At 27.7% G+C, this 23,518-nt stretch overlaps 4 protein-coding genes across 9 annotated transcripts; 2 read left to right on the forward strand and 2 right to left on the reverse strand.

Annotated features, from left to right (window-relative positions):
• The first annotated feature begins 300 nt into the window (after positions 1-300).
• LOC100648372 (vesicle-fusing ATPase 1) lies at positions 301-5,113 on the forward strand. Its single transcript, XM_012315046.3, has 10 exons — positions 301-468; positions 693-781; positions 1,080-1,304; positions 1,375-2,002; positions 2,084-2,308; positions 2,393-2,692; positions 2,812-3,102; positions 3,178-3,362; positions 3,450-3,608; positions 3,671-5,113. Exons 1-10 carry the CDS (start codon positions 457-459, stop codon positions 3,789-3,791), a joined length of 2,235 nt encoding a protein of 744 aa, XP_012170436.1. The 5' UTR covers positions 301-456; the 3' UTR covers positions 3,792-5,113.
• Positions 5,114-5,193: 80 nt separating this feature from the next.
• Positions 5,194-11,935, reverse strand: LOC100647871 (serine/threonine-protein kinase STK11). 3 transcript variants are annotated; one of them, XM_048410793.1, is made up of 7 exons: positions 11,415-11,935; positions 10,907-11,301; positions 10,226-10,346; positions 9,588-9,773; positions 9,306-9,442; positions 8,818-9,161; positions 5,194-7,805 (listed from the first exon to the last, which is right to left on the reverse strand). In XM_048410793.1, exons 2-7 carry the CDS (start codon positions 11,248-11,250, stop codon positions 7,645-7,647), a joined length of 1,293 nt encoding a protein of 430 aa, XP_048266750.1. In that variant the 5' UTR covers positions 11,251-11,301; positions 11,415-11,935; the 3' UTR covers positions 5,194-7,644. The 3 variants fall into 3 exon arrangements, with proteins under 3 accessions (XP_048266750.1, XP_003399818.1, XP_048266751.1); XM_003399770.4 differs by lacking the exon at positions 11,415-11,935 and having other exon boundaries at positions 10,907-11,408; XM_048410794.1 differs by lacking the exons at positions 5,194-7,805; positions 11,415-11,935 and adding an exon at positions 8,126-8,251 and having other exon boundaries at positions 10,907-11,408.
• A 935-nt stretch (positions 11,936-12,870) lies between these two features.
• Positions 12,871-14,664, reverse strand: LOC100647749 (zinc transporter ZIP9). 2 transcript variants are annotated; one of them, XM_003399768.4, is made up of 5 exons: positions 14,238-14,664; positions 13,965-14,091; positions 13,487-13,713; positions 13,253-13,387; positions 12,871-13,159 (listed from the first exon to the last, which is right to left on the reverse strand). In XM_003399768.4, exons 1-5 carry the CDS (start codon positions 14,331-14,333, stop codon positions 12,908-12,910), a joined length of 837 nt encoding a protein of 278 aa, XP_003399816.1. In that variant the 5' UTR covers positions 14,334-14,664; the 3' UTR covers positions 12,871-12,907. The 2 variants fall into 2 exon arrangements, with proteins under 2 accessions (XP_003399816.1, XP_020721609.1); XM_020865950.2 differs by having other exon boundaries at positions 13,965-14,144; positions 14,238-14,654.
• A 523-nt stretch (positions 14,665-15,187) lies between these two features.
• On the forward strand, positions 15,188-23,387 carry LOC100647635 (serine/threonine-protein kinase SIK3). 3 transcript variants are annotated; one of them, XM_003399767.4, is made up of 13 exons: positions 15,188-15,365; positions 16,113-16,409; positions 16,528-16,698; positions 16,776-16,899; positions 16,991-17,111; positions 17,191-17,428; positions 17,505-17,829; positions 17,901-18,034; positions 18,121-18,280; positions 18,801-18,932; positions 19,110-19,331; positions 19,419-19,615; positions 19,722-23,387. In XM_003399767.4, exons 1-13 carry the CDS (start codon positions 15,213-15,215, stop codon positions 20,223-20,225), a joined length of 2,778 nt encoding a protein of 925 aa, XP_003399815.1. In that variant the 5' UTR covers positions 15,188-15,212; the 3' UTR covers positions 20,226-23,387. The 3 variants fall into 3 exon arrangements, with proteins under 3 accessions (XP_003399815.1, XP_012170431.1, XP_048266746.1); XM_012315041.3 differs by having other exon boundaries at positions 19,113-19,331; XM_048410789.1 differs by lacking the exon at positions 18,801-18,932 and having other exon boundaries at positions 19,113-19,331.
• The last annotated feature ends 131 nt before the right edge of the window (positions 23,388-23,518 follow it).

Genomic DNA, 23,518 nt, shown 5'->3' on the forward strand with positions numbered 1-23,518 from the left:
GACCCTTACCCCATTCACAAGAGTCTCCACATTTGTCTATACGACCATGCTCATACCCATACTGTAGGCAAATGGAGGTAGGGGGACAACGTTATAGATGCAAAGCGAAGAAACATAAAACGAAATTCATGTGATATAAGCGAGTGGGATTAATACGACGTCATATTCTCTCAAGAGAGAAATTTTGTGATAACATCTTTATTTACACTGTGAACATATACAGATACGGTAATTCGAATTTTTCGCTTTTGGGAATTTCATGACAGCGCCACTATGCGGCTAGCGAGAGGATTAAAATATATTAAAATGATGACATCCTCCACCACCAAAATTTCGACGAGTTGCCGAACCTATGTATACATACTTATACTGTATAAGATCGTGATGATATTTCTATCCTGCATTGCAGGTCTCATACTGTGAATATAAACTTACACCTTTCAATTCTATCAAAAAATGTCAGCAATGGTAAGTTTCAAATATAAAAGTGATTTAATGCTTTGTTTTATTTATTTATTTTATATATTTTATGTAATAAATATACGTTGTATGTAATTGAACATATCTTTAAAAAGAATTTTGTGTCATTTCCTCTTTGCTCAATACTTCATCAATACCTAGGACTACGAAAGTGATATGCTGTCAATAAGTATGATTCACTTTTTTAATCGTAAAATTTATTTTTTTCATAGAGGATGAAAGCAGTAAGGTGTCCTACTGATGAACTTAGTATTACAAATTGTGCTATAATCAATCCAGATGACTTCCCAGATGATGTCAGGTAAAGGTATCTTATTAATTTATTGATTTGTTACCTATAATAAGATTTAAAGCTCAAGTGTCTATGTATACATATATGAATACATATATAGATTTTGATAAGACTTTAAAGCAATTAAATTGAAATGTAATTTAATTTATCTTTTTATTCGTAATTGTTATATATCAATCTTATATATAAGATATTGAGTACATATTGATACATAATTCAAAATTTCAAATTTGTATAAAATAAACAATTTAATTTAATTTGTAATTTAGAGTTTTAGAGATAAGTTTAACATGATTGTATTTTTTAGGCATATTGAAGTTACCACCGCACCAAATTATCATTTTGTATTTACTGTAAAACGACATCATGAAGTACCTAGGGGAACTGTTGGATTTAGTTTACCTCAGAGAAAATGGGCCACTCTTTCCCTTAATCAGGAAATTGAAGTACGACCGTATCATTTTAATCCTACCTCAAGTACAGAATGTTTATGCACTATTGTCTTGGAAGCAGACTTTTTACAAAAAAAATCGTATGTACATTACATGAAAAGTTTAAAAAAATGGCACTTGTAAGAAAATTTATGATACAATTTATTTTAGGACTACTTTGGAACCATATAACACTGATGAAATGGCTAAAGATTTTTTGTTACAATTTTCGGGGCAGGCATTCACCGTGGGTCAACAGCTGGTGTTTCAGTTCAAGGATAAAAAAATGCTTGGCCTTGTAGTTAAAAGTTTGGAAGCTGCTGATTTATCTGCTATAAGTTCTGGACAAAATACAGCACCTAAAAAGACTCAAATGGGACGTTGTTTGGGTGACACTGTTATACAGTTTGAAAAAGCAGAAAATTCAAGCTTAAACCTTGTTGGTAAAGCAAAGGGGAAAGTCGTTCGCCAATCAATTATCAATCCAGATTGGGACTTCCAAAAAATGGGAATTGGTGGTTTAGATAAAGAATTCAGTGCTATTTTTCGGAGGGCATTTGCATCACGAGTTTTTCCACCAGAAATTGTTACTCAATTGGGTTGTAAACATGTGAAAGGAATTTTACTTTATGGCCCACCAGGTACAGGTAAAACGTTAATGGCACGGCAAATAGGGACTATGTTAAATGCTAGAGAACCTAAAATCGTCAATGGCCCTCAGATTTTGGATAAATATGTTGGAGAAAGTGAAGCTAATATTAGACGATTATTTGCTGATGCTGAAGAGGAGGAGAAGAGGGTATGAAGATATTTTCAACCTTTATTAGGTATTTTATACAAGTTATTACTAGTATACTAATAAATAAATATTCATTTTTAGCTTGGACCAAATAGTGGATTACATATAATTATTTTTGACGAAATTGATGCTATTTGTAAATCTCGAGGTAGTGTTGCCGGAAATACAGGGGTTCACGATACTGTTGTAAATCAGTTGCTCGCAAAAATAGATGGTGTAGAGCAGCTAAATAATATTCTCGTTATTGGTATGACTAACAGAAGAGATATGATTGATGAAGCTTTATTACGACCTGGTAGACTAGAGGTATTCTTCTTAGTATCAAGTATGCTTTAAAAATAATGTTCCAAAGACCATTTACTTAATTAAGTAAAATTTGTATACATACAGGTACAAATGGAAATTAGCTTACCTGATGAACATGGAAGATTTCAGATACTTAATATTCACACATCTAGAATGAGAGATTATAAGAAGATATCACCAGATGTTGATTTAAAAGAATTAGCTACATTAACTAAAAATTTCAGTGGTGCAGAATTAGAAGGTCTAGTTAGAGCTGCACAAAGTACTGCTATGAATAGATTAATCAAAGCTTCTAGTAAGGTAGAAGTAGATCCTGCTGCAATGGAAAAACTTATGGTTTCCAGGGCAGATTTTCTTCATGCTTTGGAAAATGATGTTAAACCCGTAAGTAATTTTTAATAAAATTCAAATGTTATTAACAGAAAGCTGTAACTTTTATTTATATTTTATTACATATTTTTTATTAATATTTGTATCATTGTCTAATACACTTTATGTTATAGGCATTTGGTACAAGTGCAGAAGCATTAGATCATCTTCTTATACGTGGAATTATTAATTGGGGCAAACCAGTGGCAGAAATTTTGTCTGATGGCAATTTATATATTCAAGAGGCACGCTCTACAGAAGGTTCTGGTCTTGTATCAGTTTTGTTAGAAGGACCGCCGAATAGTGGAAAAACAGCACTTGCTGCTCAAATAGCTAAAAATTCTGATTTCCCATTTGTCAAAGTATGTACACCAGAAGATATGGTTGGTTTTACAGAATCTGCAAAATGTCTTTTAATTCGAAAGGTAAATATAAAATGAGTATTTTCTAATTATAATATATTTAATAATATTTGGTATATATATATATGTTTTTTTTAGATATTTGACGATGCATATCGTTCACAACTTAGTTGCATTTTAGTTGATAATATCGAGCGTTTGTTAGATTATGGTTCCATTGGACCACGATATTCTAATTTGACTTTACAAGCGCTGTTAGTTTTACTGAAGAAACAACCACCGCGTGGTCGCAAATTATTAATACTTTGTACTACGAGTCGTAGGTAAAATACTAAATGTTAATATAATGACATTTAAAGATAATAATACAATATATATTTTTATTAATATAATTACCATATCCTTTTTAGACAAGTTTTAGACGATATGGAAATGTTGTCAGCATTTAGTACAACTCTTCATGTACCTAATTTATCTACTCCTGACCATCTCTTAAGCGTTTTAGAGGAAGTGGAACTATTTAGTAAAGATGAAATAGTATCTTTACATGCCAAACTTCTGGGAAAACGGTATGTCTTTATACTAAAAAATTATCAATGTCGAAAGCATGATTTGTATATTTTTCTTTCAGAGTTTTTATTGGTATAAAGAAGTTGCTATGCTTAGTAGACATGGCACGTCAAGTGGAACCAAATTATAGAGTTTCAAAATTCTTATCAAAATTAGAAGAGGAAGGTGGATTGGAGTACTAAGTATATAAAGCTGTAATTATTTGTGTAGAAATGAATTTAACATAACAAAGAAATTTGCATTTACATAGATATGAAATCTATACCAGTCGGAAAGGTTAGGTACAATTGTGTGAGGTATATATATCATAGGAATACTTAAGTAAAGCATTTTAATTATTTATAAATGTTATGCATATGCTTTATGTAAAAATGATATTTTCTACTATTTTTTTAAACGATTCTGTCGAACATACAGTATTCATAATTTTTTAATTGTATTTTTTTTAAGTACTTGAAAACAATTTGCTTTAAAGTTCCAAGATAATTCCATTAATTTAAAAATATGTAAAATACACAATGTAAAAAGATGCAAATATAATAGCCAAGAAAAATGAAAATTTTTGTTAAGTAATAATACAATTAAATATGTGCAATATATTATTACATAAATTTTTAATTTTTAATTTCTTGTGAAAACTAAAAGTTTACTTCACATTTAACATAATATAGTATATAGTATCATTCACATATAATTTTATTATATATGAAATGGGCACTATGTATTATAGCTGTGCAGAAATGAAATTTACGTGTATCTTTGCAAAAGATGAAGTAAATGCTTCCTTTAGTTTTAATTTGTTATTATAGTCTATCATAAAATCAGTTTACTCTATATTAGTAACATGTTTTCTAACAATGTTATAAGCAATAAACATAATTGTTTATCCATTATCAAAATTAGTTACACGTATTATAAAAATATATTTGTATGCCTTCACTTGTATGTAATGTACAACAATCTGCTATGTATTTATTATTACTTTACAGTTTGCTGTAATTCTAGTTGTAAATGTATGTATGTATGTATGTGCGTTAATATTGATGTTTGTAGCATCTACACTTAATGCCTCTTAGAGATAAACAAAACCATTCCAAGAAATATTTACTTTTTTTGCAATTGTAAGAAATATATGAAAAGATGAATATTTTCTATTAATTAAAGTTGAAAACTAATTTTATTTTAGATAAATTAATATTTAATTCTGAAATTATATGTTATAAATAAGTAATTTATTTTGTGTAAGTTATTTAAATAATTTGTTTCATGTCACTTTCTCTATGTAGTGAAAATGTATTGAATAATTTCATTTAATTTGACATATATATTTATATACAGTTAAATTGTCTACAAGAAAAGCTGTATATCAATATTAAATATGTTGTTATACTTGATAAATATGTAATCTGAATCATATCTGTGTTAATATATTGCAATAATAAATTTATGACATATGTAATATGTGTAAAAGTAAAATAAAATCTGATCGAGTATAGTGATTAAAGATGTTATTATCTATCTACATTTTACCTAATTAGTAATTTATACATAAAAAATAAAACATAATAATAATAATCATCATAATGTCGCTCACTTGGTAATTACTCTTATTTTGTTTTGATAGTTTGTATACAAATGTGATTATATTACAATTAAAAATTACAAACTATGTAATTACATTAGTGTATATAATTGTGCAATAATTTTTAATTTTTATACTGATCGGTTTTTAAATATGCATACAGTATGTTATAATGATATAGCTTAAATTTTTCATGCAATTCTACATTGCATTGGGTCTGTATCGCGTTATATTTATTATCTTATTTACAAATTTTACTTCATTTGTATTAATAATTAAAATTATGATGATATCTACTATTTAATTTAAATTATTTACGTTAGAAATATTAAAAATTATATTAAAAATCAATAGTAACAAATTACATTTGTTATAAAAACTATTTTATTCAAATTTTATTATAGCATGATAATTAAACACGTTAAAAGATCACTCCATTAATTTTAATAGTTTTTTTTAACCTTTTAGTTATAACTTTGTATTAATATTTGAGGAAAAAAGAAGTTTACAATTGAAACAAATATTGGGGGACATTATATACTATTGATATATAAAAATAGTATACATATATTTTTGTGTATATGTCCTTTTTTTGTTAAATTTACTACCAGTTTTGTTAATTTTATTTTGCATATTACTAAATTTGAAAAATATAAGTAAAATAACAAATATTCAATCAAAGGTAATTAACAAAGCAGTATCCAAACTTGATGTCATCAATATTCCCTATTTCCCCATAACGTTATCATACACTTCTTATCTAATACCTCATATCCTTTAAAGTAACATATACAATAAATTTTACAGTAAACAGTTTTTAACCAGAAAAGCAAGATTTGATTATCACATAAATTTGATATGAACTCCTACTTAATTATTATTTCGTTCATTCTTTATGTAACTAAAAATAATTATAATTCTTTGTTGTTTATAATATGTACAATCATAAAAAGTATAACTATTTTCCATGTGCTTTCAGTGCTTGGCAGTATTTAGGCACCTTAATTCCATCAAGGAAAGAGAGAAAGAGAATAATTTATGATTTTATTTTTGTATAAATTGCGCAGGCGAAATAAGCATATTTAAAATAACATCGATATCGATATCGTTGATCTTCGCTTATTCTAAAAAGAATATTTCTTATTCCTGCAATAAAGTTTTTGTTGATATTTCTTTCTTGAAATAAATAATTCTATTGTGGAAGCGTATTAGATACATAATATATCTAAACGTCGAAATGGTCGTATATCTTTTAACTGTTACATTTACAATTCGTACTTGAAATATATATATGTAATGTGTTCCTGTACAAAGATTTTATACACACCAAATTTATCACACCCCATTGGCAATACTTGGTGTAATATTTAAAGCATGAATATGGAATATTTAATACAAAATTTAAAAGTAGACATATAAATCAACAATGTTGTATTTATCCTTAATGATACTCAAGTACGCTTTAATAATATCTATTATAAGTATGTGTGAAACAATCCTCAATATTCTTGTATTATAGAAGAATCGATGTTTTATATTAAGTCATGTTACAAGAATTGCGTTAAGTGTTTATAAGTCATCTCACGATGATAATACTATAATATATATGCAGTCTACAAACACAGATCATATTTTCTAAATAACAATTATATATAAAATATTTTTAACATGTACATATATTGGAGGAAAGTTTCAATGTCGATTTAAAACAATATTTGTGACATATGTTTGATATTAGTCAGCACCAAACATTCTCCTTGTATGCTCGAATAACCTTATCCCCCATTATAACATCGGTCATAAAGTTTTTATATTACAAATATTTTGTTGATGCACTATATAAATAAGCTTGTTTAATAAACAAAAGTTTCTGCTTTCCACTGAAGAGATAAAAACGAGTACAAACTCTTACAATGTCAAAGTTAGTAAAAAACTCACACATATTCCTTTCAGAGTAACATGCTTTTTTTAATTTATAAAATGTGAGAGTAATAGAACAATAGCAAAATGATGATTGTGAAAAGGATACTAAAAATAATTTTATAATTTTCTCTGTGTCGCCTTTTAAATCTTTTTATCGCCTAAGTTAATAAAAAAAAGAAAGAAATTGTACAAAAAAGACGTTTAACAACAGATATCCTTAATAATCGTAACTTCATTATGGCACATGAAAGAAAATCACTTTATTTGGATGTCGAGTCATTAACCTCATAATTAATAGATCATAATGAATTATTTACTATGACTATTTAATATTAATATCACAAATGTTTACATTTTCAATGTTTTTGAATTAGTTCAAATTTTATACTCAATTCGAGCTGTAGCTGGGTCGTTATTCTAGCACGGTTCAGCATTTATTAAATTTTCAGTCATCTCCATTGCAGAGAAACTTTGTATCTGACATAGTCAGGAAAATATATAATAAAAGATAAGCATGGCAATGAGTCAAATCACGATGGCTTACAAGACGGAAATTTCTTAACGTTAATACACGAAATTGGTTTACGCCATCGCCGTTTACTTTGATGTGAATTTGGTTTGCTGTTGTGACTATTCCAAGTAGTTTTTTGGTCTTCACTAATTTTGTCCATTTCTTGAAGCCGTTTTTCTTCTGGACAAAAAAAAGACAAACTTATTTAGTAGTTGTTTATAAATTTATATTATGAGGGTTAATTTTATTTATTTTTAAATGTATATAATATAATAACTATAGTTAATCGTGCAATATACAAAACAAGTCATCATTGCAATAGTTATAATATTACTACACAGAGTTTAAAATATGCATGACACATTGCAAAAGCTAATACATAGAACTATTCGAAAACATTGTTGAGTTAAAGATTTTAATTCCATAATTAATTTATATATAACTTTAGATGTTACAAAAGGCATAGGGGCAAAACAGGGTATACACTATATAGAGAGTACCCGTTTTTGTCAGCTCGCAACATCATAGGTAGATATAAGCGTGTCATTGTTACAGAATGGTGCATGTCTTTGATAAGAATACTAGTAGTCGATTTGAAAAAGATTGTTCAGTATTCCGTTTAGAATCTGAAAAGCAAAAGCTGTATTTTATTCAAGTGTTTATGTACTTTTATTATAATTATAATTTGTATAAATATATATTCTCTTTAATGATATTTGTTTTCTAACAATGCATATAAAAAAGATAGACAAGTTTTTGACCAACTTTTAATAACAATTTCATTTATCTTCAATTTGAAATAATCTATACAAATTATGCAAGACATATCTTAATTTATAAATAAATATGTACAAATATTACGCTAATTTTGTTAAAATACAGTTATAGAACGTTTGTATTGGATAAAATTATTAATTCAATTATAAAATAATATAATTAACAAATCGTTGCATAAATGTTACTTATGAACTGTAATGTATTATACCATAAATGTACTAACATCTAATTTGTATATTTCTTATTGGTGTCTTTATACATGCAGGTTTTATCTTACCTTTCTGTTAGTTGTGAGAATACAAATTAATATCAAATATTATCGCAACAAAAATTTAAGCTTTAATACATAAATACAATAACACATAGCACAATGCAAAAAATCTAATTAAAAAGAAAAAAGAATAAAAATACATACCATTTAGCTGATGTTCGGTATAATACGTAGGATTGTCGTCACCTCCGTAATGATACTCCATCAGGTACGGTAGTACGGTCATGCTGTGCCATTTATGTCCTTTAAGAGGAGGTATAGGCACTTCTTCTTGTGTTTTAGGATGCCTGCATATAGTCCATGGGTGTTTTTTAACTTGTTGCAAAGTAAATCTTTTATCTGCATCTTTCTGCAGCATTCCTTGTATAAGAGATTTTAGTGGCTCTTCTACTTCTTCAGGTATAGTATATTCACCTTTTCCTATATTTTCATATAATTTATAAATATTATCGCCTTGAAAAGGATATTGACCTGTAGTTATATTGTACCTATAAAATATTTATAATCTTATTAAAAAGTGTTTGCTAAATTCCCTTATATTATATTTTATGAAAAATAGAATTTGATTTGTAAATATAACTTATTTTAACACAACAGGTAAATAAATATAATTTATAGAGAAGTATACTTACAATGTAACTCCACTGCTCCATATATCTACTTTAAAACCAGAAAATGTTTCACAGCCATTTGCAATTTCAGGAGGCTGAAATGCTGGTGATCCTTGTCCCATTTTACATGTATCATCTTCAGAAAACATATCTAATGCCTAATAAAAACATAAAAAATTGTACAATCTCATCTTTTAGTTTATGATCTATTCTCTTAATACAAACTTTAACTTTATTAAGTTGAAACACTTGAATTTAAATATTACATTAGTATAATAAAAAAAAAATAAGTTAAATATATACCTCTGCAACTCCAAAATCACTAATCTTCAATGTGCCATCTAATGCTAATAATAAATTCCCTGGTTTTATATCTTTATGTACTATCCCTTTGCTGTAGAGGTATTCTAAACCATCCAGTAACTGACAGAAATAGTCATGTGCTTGCCAAATTGGAAGCTTCTTAAGAGGTGTGCTTCCCAACATATCCTGCAAAAAATCTAATAAATAGAAATCTAATTGTTGTTAATTCCATGCAGGTTTTTATTATACATAAAATTTACATAAAATAACAGATTTTAAAGTATAAAAAACTATTGTACTAAATTACAAAAATTATATCATATGGAGTTAATTCGATGAAAATATTAATTTTGTTATATATACTGTTTATTGATACTTATTCCAGTAAAAAATGAATTTTAAAACTATATCTTTTACTCTTATACTGAATATATAAGATAAATCAGTTTTAAATATTGTTATAATATATAGTAAAAAATTTTTTAAATGTTTATAAAAGCATTACAAATATTTAGAAATGTTGAATTAATTATCACACGGATTGCACTAAAACTTTAAACATAATCAAACATCAATTTATAAAGGCATATGTGTATAACACATTCTAAAATAAACCATGTAAGGCTTTTGAACTTTACCTGTAATCCACATACACAAAATTCCATAACTAGGTACATCTTCTCCTTTTCATCATTATATAAAACATCTACAAGGTTAATTACATTCTTATGTTTTAATATCCTTAATAGTCTTATCTCCCTGTTAATGAATGTGAACAAATAATATTTAGAATTCTAGAAAGTAATCATATATATGTCTTAAAAGATATATATTACTTTTATGTATCAGTGTAGCCTTCTTTTCTAAGATATTGTATAAATTATAAATTGCCAGTAAATATTTATGATTTCTAACATTGTGCTTTTTAAATAAACTACATTAAGAATAATAATACACACATAAATTTTAATTTTATTGTATATACTAAAATAATTGTTATAAGTTTTATAATGTTATGTAATGTTACATTAAACTTTTAACAATTCTAATAATATAAATGTTTACATTACATGTATTATTTTATTTTATACATTCATTCTTGTTGGATTAATATGAATATCATAAGAGTAAATATTCCTCTTTCTTTGTGTTTTGTACAAATAAAAAATAAGATTTAATATAACAGAAATCATGTGGTATCATATCTACAAAATTCAACAGATTGACTGCATAATATTAGCAATTAAAAATTGTTTTAATCCATTTTATTTCATGAATAAATAAGATATAAAGGAAATATTAAAATTTGTTAATCGTACCGTTGAACGTTAAGCTCTCCATTTGGGATTCTACGAAGTTTCTTCCTTTTCAAAATTTTCACGGCTCTTCGACAAAGTGTCTCTGAGTCCAACACTTCTTTCACCTTTCCGTAACTACCTTCACCAAGAACATCACCCATAACATATTTACCGATAAATTTACATTTTTTCTTTTTTTCTTCGTATATAATCTGATCTGAATCCACCCTATGGAAGAACATGTTGATCTCATCCAAATCATAGTTCGGATCATCATTGATCCACGTGACTGGCTCGATATCCCGAAATATTTCATTGTTAATTTCTTCTTCGTCTGGGTCACATATTGTGATCCTATTGTCCATTTTTCACAATGCTAATTGGACTAAAGTTACTGAAAACCACGCAACTTTAACCTAAAACACGACCGGCACCACCATTGTTGTGAATTACAGCTGTGTGTTCCACCACGGCTTGTGATAATAAAGGACACGATCGTCATTCCAGTTTCAGAACAGCATGTACTTACATACTAACTATACTAGCGCTTAAATTCGAAATATTACTCTCACGTTTGAAAATTACAGTGGCTACAAGAAATATTAACACATGTTCTTATTTTCCAATGAAGCGTTTTTTAATCGAGTTCTACATTTTATTTTTATAGTATTAAATTTTTGTAACCATATGAAAATATGTACTATTAAATGGTACGAAATTTTATATACTTAGATTAAATTAATTAGTGTGTGGGTACTATAATCAGGTACTAAATACTGGGGTATATCAATACTTTTTGTAACCTCTGTACAAGTATGTATATTGAATTCAATTATATTTTGTGTTTATACAAATTTTCTTTCTGCTTGTCTACACAGGTATTTTATTCTTTCACTTTAACATATTGACTACCATGCGAATTTTATATGTATATTTTGTTTTGAGAGCCGTAATAGATTTAAATACATATGTATTTAATTTTATATATATAATTTTTGCAAAATATTTTTAGTATATCTACGCACTTTTGTCTGACATCTAAGTCATTCATATTGTTAAATATTTCTTAATCCATGAAATTTATCTTACTTTAATCATACTAAAAAATTTAGCAATGTGAGTTATTGATGACACACTATAGCTGTCACGTATCAAAGCAAAAGTACTGAAAGATACAAAAAATTTTAACTTAATGTTGCAACTTAGACTAGTAAAAAGAAATGTATTGCATAAAGATATATATATCTGTATGTCAGATGTTATATTTATTTATATATTTTTGTAGTATTCTTATAAATAAATGGATTGATATAATAACAATTTTTTTAAAATTATTTCAATCTATCCTTATAAAATAACGTATATTTAGATAAGAATCAGATAATTTACGGTTCCAAAATCTCATGTGTATAAAGAACTTCCTACTATAATTTCTTAAAATATTTTATATAAAAATTAAAAATATAGGTTTTAATAGATGAAATAAATTAATTGTAGTATGTTATATTATTAATCAGGTACTGCTATGTTACAATATGAAATATATTTTTTAAAACATATCTTTTATAGTATAGTCAATAAAACAAAACTTTAAAAGTATAATACAAAAAAGTTTTGTAGTATAATCAATATGGAGCAATAAAAAAGTTCTTTAATTTATTTTTTATATTCAAATGTTATTTACTAATAAATAACATTAATGAAGTTTCATTGGAAAATGAAAACTTGATAGAAATGTTTTTTACGTTATTTTATATAACTCTGTGTTTTACTCTTTTATCTTTAAATTTATACAAATATATAATAATATGATATGCCCTTTCTACAATTATGTACAGTACATAAAAGTATATCTCTTGATTATTATTGAAACAGGTGTCTGAATTGACGAACTTTCCAGTTGTCACTTCATGATTTTATATAAAAATCATGGAATATATTAAAATATTATACCTTTTAATGAGAGGGACATTTTATATTACACATAGTGAAAAAAAGATGTATTTTTTGTATGATATTTTGTCAATGATGATGACCATTCGTAATTAATACAGGTAAAAGGGAGCCCAATACTAAAACTAATATTTCTTTAACTTTTAGTCCAGAAGAAGACACTGCAACATTTTCGGCAGTTGGTAGATGTGTATAGTTGCCACTATTTCTTGTCATTAGTTCTGGTAAAACATGTACTGTTGCAACATATAGGAATGTACCTGCACTAAATAACATTGCTACTCCAGTTGCATTAACATTACTAAGTGTTTCTTTCCCTTCCTAAAAATATATATAAGTATATCAATTTTACATTAATGTTCTAAGAATATATATTATGGAATAATTTCATTATTTAATTTTAAAACAATTTACCTTCCCAATACCAAAATATGTTACAAGAGCAAGACAAGGTGCAGCTAAAGAAAATACTAAAAGATGTCTACCAATTTTTTTTCTATCTACTCCCTCATGTAGTAAAAATGATACCAGACCAAATGCAGCAGGTGCCTGTAAAAAATACCTGAGTTATTTATTTAACACTTACTACATATATTTTTAACATTCTTCTTCTTAGACATGGAAAACTACTTAATTTATTTTGTTTACCTTATGTAACATTATTGCTAAAAAAACAATTATTTCTACATCAGCCTCTGATGTAGTTGCAGCAGCTCCTAATGCTACTCCATCAGCTGCTGCATGAACTACAAGACCTAAGGTGGCAGTGACACTCCTTTCTCTTACTCCACTTCTTCTAGCTGAACATTGATCAATCAGTAGCATAAATACAAAACCAAGTATTAAACTAATACCTATTAAGGAGTGAGGATCACCTAAAAAATGAAGGTCAAAAATATTAAGTTTTATTGAAATAATATCAAATTAAATCTAAAGGAATTTCAAGTATTTTAATTGGCTGTACATATAGCTTTTCATATAAAACTAAAATACAAAATATGAAAAATATTTTTGTTTATTACAAATATAAATATTAATATCTTATATTATAAAAAAGATGCAAAATATGTATGTTTATCATATATAAAAAACTATTTCATTATAAATGTTATAGTGAAATACTAACTTTGAACTCCTTGATCACTATTGCTTCCATCAGTAAACAATGCTCTTATACCTTCAGGTATAATCACAGCTAGCGCAGTGCCTACAAGAAGTCCAGCACCAAGTATCGAAACCAGTTGTAATTTATCCTAGAAAGATTAAAGGTTCATGATGTTCATGATCATGGGGTTCTTTGTAGAATCTGTAATCAGTAGTTTAAGTATATGACAATCATAGAAAATGATAGATAAAAAAATTGTTCTTTTCATCTATCGTCAAATGAAAAGGACATTACCTCAGATAAATTCATGACTAATGGCAAGGATCCAGCTATACAGGAACCGACTAACATTACCAGTGAAAGCATCCATAGTATTGTACTTTCTTCCATTTTCTAAGATGTATTTTTTGAATAAATGAAAGGTATTTACTTCATCGAATTAATACTTTCCCATTGCCATTTAATATTAAGTTATCAGTTCTATTGTACCTGCTAAAACAATTCAATTTTTTTTCTATAACATTCTAACTAAAATACCATTTCTGACAGCGTTTAACAATCTGTTTTCGTCTACGTAGCAGTTTCGCGGTGAATACTGTGATTATAGCAACGACATAGAAGTGAAGAAGTTAGATGAAAATAGAATATGTCATAATGAAAAGTTTTCATCGAAGATTCCTTTTTGCTGAAAATATTAATATTTAATATATTTTTGTCATATTTGAGAAACTACTTAAAAGTAAAATGAATGCTTAATGAAAAATCTATTAGTTTATTTAAGAAACAAGCGACAGTTTTTTATGTTTCATATATGTAAAGATGTTTTACATGTATGTATACAAACTAAGGATAATACATTCAATGCTCTGTGAACTTAAAAAAAAAGGATCAACGAACTCAAATCTATATATTTCTATTTATTAATTTTCATGAATAATATTTACTTGCATAGATGGCGTATAAGGATTTATCTCATAACTACGTAAAAAAAGTAAACAAACAATGCATATAATCAATAACTATGGATAATTAATGAACTCTTTTTACAGATTTCATTTATTCTATCCTATAAATCATTTTTATACGAAACATCGTTTTAGGATTTTTTTTCGCAATTGATAATAATACTTGATTTCTTCTGATTTTTTAATTTGAATTATTTTACTAGATGGCAGAAGTGTCGATTAGCCGTAGCACCTCTAGCGGAAATATTAATGTACTAAACAGTAAATGATTGGTAACGAGTTGAGCGAGACAAGTGATTAAAAAATGGCATCCGCGACGACGTCGCACAATGAAGTTTCGCAAGAATTTTCTGTCAACAAACTTATTCGTGTCGGTTATTACGAATTGGAAAAGACTATTGGCAAGGGAAATTTTGCCGTTGTTAAAATGGCCACCCACGTTGTGACTAAATCGAAGGTAAGTCCATTGTTAACGCATTTTTCTCACAAACACGAACACCCGTCATTTTGTCGTTATATCTTTGGATAACGGCATGGACATATAAATTATATCATATTTTACGCATTATAAAAGCTTTCTATGTAATAACAATATGTCAAAACACGAAGAGAGCTAATAACTTGAAAGAATGTTTCGCGAACCTATGTTACCAACAGATACTATTACATCGATTGAAATATGTTCGTTGGATGTTTTTTCAAATCATTATTAATGATAATAGATTGGATATCATTGAAATGTAAAAATAAAAATACCGTCAATTAATGTTCATATAGAAATTTATTGATTCAATATGTATTGATTCTATATGATCCTATGAATGTAGTATTTTTTTTTAATTTGCATTCATTCGTCTTGTTTTTCCTCTTTGTATGTTTTCCTGTTTTCATGTAATAATTAAATCAAATATATTATATTACTACAATTTTATATATTAATTCTCTGATACTGTAATGCAATTAATTTTTATAATGAAATATGAATTATATAAAAAATACATCTTTTCTTTAATGATCTTTTATGTGCTTTGAAAAATTTGTAAACATTTTGTGTTAATAGATGATATATATTACTAATGATCATGTTGTGCTTTAAGCTTTTTAAAATAACAAAATATTAAATTAAACTGAACACAGTAGACGTTACTTGTTTGTGATATTTCTTAACAGTCATAAATTCGTAATATGTATATTTCTGTTATAGGTTGCTATTAAAATAATAGATAAAACAAAATTAAATGAAGAAAATCTAGCAAAAATTTTTCGTGAAGTACATATAATGAAACGATTAAGGCATCCACATATTATAAGATTGTACCAAGTAATGGAAACAGAAAAGATGATATATTTAGTTACTGAATATGCTCCAGGAGGAGAAATATTTGATCACCTTGTACGGAATGGAAGAATGCCAGAACCAGAAGCAAGAAGAATTTTTCGTCAAATTGTTCTTGCTGTTCGTTACCTTCATCAACAGAGAGTTGTTCATCGAGATCTTAAGGTTTAAATACAAAAAAATGTATTTTTAAAATATTTCAAAAATTTATGAAAAATTCAAAAAAATGAAAAAATTGTTAGTATTTTTATATAAAATGACTATGTACATATTATTATTTTAGGCTGAGAATTTACTACTTGATGCAGACAATAATATAAAACTTGCAGACTTTGGATTTAGTAATGAATATACTCCAGGTGTTCCACTTAGCACCTGGTGTGGGTCCCCACCATATGCTGCTCCAGAAATTTTTGAAGGAAAGCACTATGATGGCCCAAGGGCTGATGTATGGGTATGTCATATTATTATTACAATGTATTAAAATAACAAAAAATTCTTATCATTTAAATATTTCATCTGTAATTATAGAGCCTAGGTGTTGTTTTGTATGTGTTGGTTTGTGGTGCATTACCATTTGATGGACCCACAATGCAACTACTACGTTCTGTAGTAATCTCAGGGAAATTCAGAATACCATTTTTTATGTCTGCAGGTAAATGTACAAATTTATATAATTTTAACATATTGTACTCCATTATGTGTTTTAAATATATACATTTGACTAATATATCAATTTTTTGTAGAATGTGAGAAACTGATTAGGCATATGTTGGTAGTAGAACCAGAACGACGTTTAAGTATTTCACAAATTTTAGCACACTCTTGGATGGGTGGAGATGGTACAACAGAACCTGAACCAGGAGGGTAATATATAAATATCAATAAAATACGTACAATAAATATATGAAAAAGGTATTTTATTTATTTTAATATATGTTCTCAGGTGTAATTCTGAAAATGTGCCACCACAATTAAATCAGGTAGTGATAGAAAATATGTTAAGATTACCAGGGCTTAGTCCAGAAACATTGTTAAAAGCAGTTCAAGGAAATGCTTTTGACCATGTGTCAGCAATATATAATCTTCTTGTTGACCGATTAGAACCAACAATGCCTAGTTTACCTAGTATTCAAAGTATACCAGGAGATTATGCTCCTGATGGAGCACATCAGTTAGAAAAGGTAAATATTGCATTTTATTCTGTTAGCTAGCAGCATGTATTTCAAAATCATATTCTTCTTCTTTGCTGTTCAAAAGTTTGGTGATACAGAAGCAGAAACAGAAGAAAGAAGTGGATTGCAACTTACACCTGGCACACCTTATCACACAACAAGAAGACACACAGTTGGACCTGGTGATACAGCTCATCAGCCACCAACATCATATCCTTATAACTATAACCATACTACAGGCGATCCTGCATTACGACTCCTTCCTATACTACAATATAATAATACTGATCCTCAAGTGTTACCTCATACAAATCTACCCTTAAACCTTCCTTTAGTACAACATCAACCTCCTCAAAACTTTCAAATCAAAGATCAACATTTATTAAAGCCTCCTCCTGTGATGGGAGCAAGTAAGTAATATATAGTACAGTTTATTTTAATAAATCATTTCACTTTTTAATAAACATTTTATTAATTACAGCAGGGAGTTTTGGAAGAAGAGCTTCGGATGGTGGAGCTAATCTTCATGTCTTCTATCAACAACATGGCAGCAATTCTGGTGGTACTGAAGATGGAGGATGGAGTCAACCTGGTAGTAGAGAACACTTACAACCTGTAAGAAAAATAAATACTATGACGCTATGAAATATTTATTAAAAAATTAGTTTGCGGCACGACTAATTTGTTCATGTTGTATATAGATACAAAGTGGAAGTCCAACTTTGGTACCATGTGCTCAGTCATTAAATGTTGGAGTTAATAGTGGAAATGGTGATGCAAATGGTAATAATAGTGGAAGTGGAAGTGGTGGTAGCGATAGAAGAAGACGAAGTGGTGTTACTGCCGTTATGCAAAGACCAGGTACTGTGGATTATCCTTTTCAGGTATTTGTGTGCACATCATCAATGCACTTTATTACGACATGTTTTATATCACTTCGACGAAAGTTGATTATTATGATTTGCTGTATCAATTAGTTTAAAAGCTTGCTATATTTCTTCATTTCTAAGTTGTAAGTATTATCATGCCTTGTTTATATCTTTGCTTTTGCAATATTTGCATATTGGTATGTATTTTTGTTTCTTTATTTTGACAATGGTATGCATGATAAATGTCCTTATGTGACAAAATTTTATATTGTTACAATAAATATTATAATCATTGTGTATTATTTATCACTACTAGTATAATGTTACATACTATATGTAAATATATTTGAATAATAATTTTATTTTAAATTCATATATAATTTTATTTAAATAATATACATGTGCATTTTATCTGCCATGTACTTCATTATATTTGATTTTATTTTTGATTTTGCATGGTTTTTTGTGTCTACTGCACTACCATGCCTCGTTGGTTGGTAATATGCATGTAGTTATAAATCCGGAAATGGTAATGGAGGTGGAAGCTAGGATGAATAGAGCTTACCTCCCATCACGGCTGTTACCAACACATCTTAGAGGATCTACACATGCTAAGAAGAATCCATTGTATCATACTAGCACTGGTAATTTTTGTGTGGTTTTTTGCGTTTTGTATAAATAGAAAAACGAATTACTATAAGTATTGTACATTCGTTGTTAACACATTTACATGCTTATTTATATTATACCATATATACAAATGTGTGATTTGTATAATTATAATAATTAAATAATACATTATTTTGTTTTGCTGTTTTTAGTAGGCAACAGAGATTCATATAAGGAACCAAGTACTCATGTTTCTACAGAAAGATATTCTCCTGTTCGAAGAGCATCCGAAGGTTCTGGTCCCCCTGGACCTGGGATTCAGGCACTTCAACAAGAATATCAACAATTGCAAAGGTTAGCGTCACCATCACATAGTCCTGCAAGTATTCCTGGGTCTCCTGTACATGAAAGAGGGGTAGCAGCAATCACACAAGGTATTTTGGTCTTGTTGTTTGTTGTATGATATATAAAGTCTAAATAGAAACTTTTTAAAACTATAATATAATTCATTTTATTATTAGGTTTAAGTGGATTAACTACAGCAGCAGTACAGGGCAGCATAGTTCATGGTACTCCAACACAACCACCAGCAACACCATTAGATTTGAGTCCATTAAGACACCATAGATCACCAGCTACCACACCAGTTAGTTATTCGCCTAGTAACAGTCCAGCTTTGGATATGATTCAAGAAGAACACCCTGTAGAAATACCAAGGGTAAATAAATAACTTTCTTATTGTTAAACTTATTTAACAAATTGTTGCTTAATTATAATTTTCTATATTGAAATATGTATATTATATAATATTCTATTTGTTCTAGGTACCACCTCAAATATCTGTAACAGATCTTGGGGGACAAGTAACACTAATTAGTTGTTCACCTTCACCATCTCCATCGCCTGATTCGCTCGAAGATACGTTACCTCATTACAGTCCTCTTCCTAGCTTCATCATCTCTGAACCATGTGACCCATTGAGACCTAGTATTACACGCGGTATCGGTAGGCCACTAAATACGTCAATACCTACAGAAGTTGAAGTTACATTATCTGATGAATCGAGTAGGTTGAATTCAGAAGCTATACTAGGTCGTGTAAAACAAATTATAGATGCAAGAGCCCCTCCAAAAGGATTTGTCTTCTCTAGAGAAGAAGTGAAAGGTGGCGGGCTTAGTTTAGAATACCCAGGTGGTGTTCAAATTGAACTTAGAGTATGTGAATCAGAAGAGAAGGAAGTAAAAGGCATTAAGATGCGAAGAATTAGTGGGGACCAATTACAGTACAGTCAACTTTGTCAGCAGCTGATCTCGTGTATTACTGTTTGACGACAGCCAGCTTATAATATAATGTTTTCCTTATATATTACGTTACATTCCTGGTGCCACACACACCACTCATTACAGTATTGCACATGCATGCTGCATACGTACGAGCGGTACATTAAGCATACCATTCTTTATATTGATACATTCATATATGTAACATTCAGTGTGCTTCGTTTTTCAAGATTCTTTCTCCTTTTTTGTTTTGATTTATAAATCTGGAAAAGAGGAAATTTTTTAACTTGTGCATTAACTTGTGCACAATAATTTTTGGGAGTCTTATTATTAAGACTTTAAAAGATATACAAACATATATGCTTTTACGCAAGCAAGACGATGTTTTGCTACTTCTAAACAACCTAAGTATTAACAACCTGGACGTTTTTCATAAACTTTAATCGTTAATGTACATCACACATCATTCCTTTTTGTAGAATATTTGTCTTCATGTTAGAAGTTTATAGCTAGTAAATTCATATTTTACTGTTCAAATCATCATCAGGTGCCCTTTTTAGCTTAGGTAAAAAGAAAAGCGTCTTTTGTACCGAATTAGATGGCAAAATATAAGCATTTTCATGGTATATATGTCTTTCTAATATGATAGAGATGTTTTATATGGAATTTACTATACTTAATCGATTGCCATTGCAGACAGTTTTAATTTCATAATCTATATTCCATGTTTGTAAATATTCGTTTTACAAATACTGCAATCTTTTTTCTTTTATGTTATTGAAACTAGAAGAATTGCCTTCTTTTTTCTGGTACAAATATTACTCCGTTGGATAATTTAATTTTAATAGCTAGAGACATATACATAATCTTTTGTATAGTGCAAATACACTATTGTGGTTTGTAGTTCAAAAACTACACAGACTGAGTTACGATTGTATATCTTTCTTTTTTAAAATTGGATATTAACATTTGTTGCAATTTTTAATGATATAATCACAGATTATAAATTTTCGAAAAACAATGAAATATCAGAATAGAATACTTTCCAGTGGTTGCACTTATGGAGCATTTAATTATTGTCATTTAAAAAGAAAAGTATGCAACCTAGCTCTCCTTGTGTAACCAAAGAGTTGAATTGCTTTTATAGTATCAAATATTGAAGGTACATCTTTTACCCACATTTTAAAAACAAAAGGGAAATATGAACTATAATAACTTCTAGGTAATATTAAATGAAGTTGTAACTAGGCTAGCCCTTTTTTTTATCATTATGTTGCAATGATTAGATAAAAGACATTATATTAGTGTCATATAAGAGAAGTAGAAAATTTAATTCATTTAACATAAACAAAATATTTTTCTAAATTCACTTATTCGTGAACTAAACAAAAGATAATGTGCAGAGAAATGTTTTCTGTGTATAGAACAAAGTACAATGTTTTTTATAGGATACAACTTGTACAGCTTAATTTTTTTCATTATATTATTAGATGTGTGTTTATTCTCTTTCTAGCAAAAATATTTTGACTTAATATATTTATTTTTTAAATTTATTTATTAGGTTCAATGATAATGTTTAACTCTAGAATGTTTTAAATTCACTACGATTACTTTGTAAAAATACAACACATGTAATTCGACGAATAATTTATATAATATATACAAGTTGTATTCTATAAGTGAAATCGCAAAACGTTGTATTTCCCGTACTAGTACATCTTTTATTTGAAAATTCCACTTTAAATCATAAATCAATTTATGTTTATTAAAAGTAATAATGCTTTTGTTTCTGTAAATAATGAAATTTGATGTAAATATATGATATATACTATTTAGAGATCTCTAAAGTATACATTATATAGGCTATTCTATTTGAGATAACTGTTTTTAATATTTTAATGCATTAAAATATTTGTTAATGTATAATTATTCTTGCAGTATATTTTATTATAAAATATTTTGTAAAAATGTATATATTAATTTTAGATTCAATTAATATTACAATGAAAGAATAATCGTGGAATCATTTTCATATTAGTTTAAATCAAATCGTAAAGGAATTTACATATATTCAAATTATATAAATAAATTATTTCATTAGAGTTAGTCAAATCAGAATAGCCTACCAATATTATGTAATGCCCAATTTCCATCGAATAATTAGTAGTTTATTAAGTTTTATCATTTTTAAGTTTTGTTTCTAGATATTCAAATCAAAGTAGAAATCTTGTACATTTGCACTTATATTAGAATTAGATTTATAATGAATATATATCATTAAATGTTATGATATAACTTGATAATTCTTTGAAGATTATTCAAGTTGCAATTTTCTAGTAATATAGATGGTATATTTCATTATAAATCATTTCCGAATAAATCTTCTGAATAATTCTTAATATATTAAGTATTAGATATCTAAAAGTATCTACTACACTATATAAATTAAGTATATTGCTAATACATGAGATAAGCGAGATTACACTCTTAGCATCTATTTGCAAAGATATCTTAAAGCAGTGATTCATTTGTACAAAAATGTTTTTTACCAAATAATGTTTCAATTTTCTTTCTATATTTTGTATAGGACTAATATTATTTGGGTCTTCCTTACAAATTTTGATTTTCCTATGATAATATTGGAATGCATGCTTTTATCCTTGTACATGATGATGTGTTGTGTATATTTTGTAAATTCTGAAATCCAGAAGACCAAAATCTAATAATTGAAAACTATATAAATTATATTATTTTAGACATTTTCTGCTATCAGTTTAAATGTACATAATTGTTACGAGAATGTTAAAAAATACCAAAAAATTTAATGACTAAATATTTTTTATTTTAGCTGAATTTTTAAATATCATGATTGAGAATGCAATTGTGCATAAACAAACAAATTCTATATTGATGGAAAATGGGCAAAAATATTACAATTACGCACAACAGTGAAAGTGTAGATCAACATAATCCAATTTACTGTACATAACACATATACATAATTATTCATTTAGGATACATACTACGTGTATGTATGCAGAAGCAAACTATGTACATTGTAAACATTTGCTATATGGATAGGATACAGATAGTATTTTCTGCTGTCAATTCTTCAACTAAGACTGTGATTTTTAAATATACTAATGGCTAGGTAGATACAATACATATTGATTAAATATGATAAAATAAAAATAAAAGAGATATTCAAGACATGTGCATTTTTAATGTTTCTATTCATTTTGTACAACAATAAACGTATTTGTTAATTGCGTTATTTAGTATCTAGATCTCGATTGACTAATATATAAATTACTTTTTTGATTATACCCCAATACTTAAAA

This window comes from Bombus terrestris, chromosome 12 (genome assembly GCF_910591885.1).
Source record: "Bombus terrestris chromosome 12, iyBomTerr1.2, whole genome shotgun sequence".
NCBI lineage: Eukaryota > Metazoa > Arthropoda > Insecta > Hymenoptera > Apidae > Bombus > Bombus terrestris.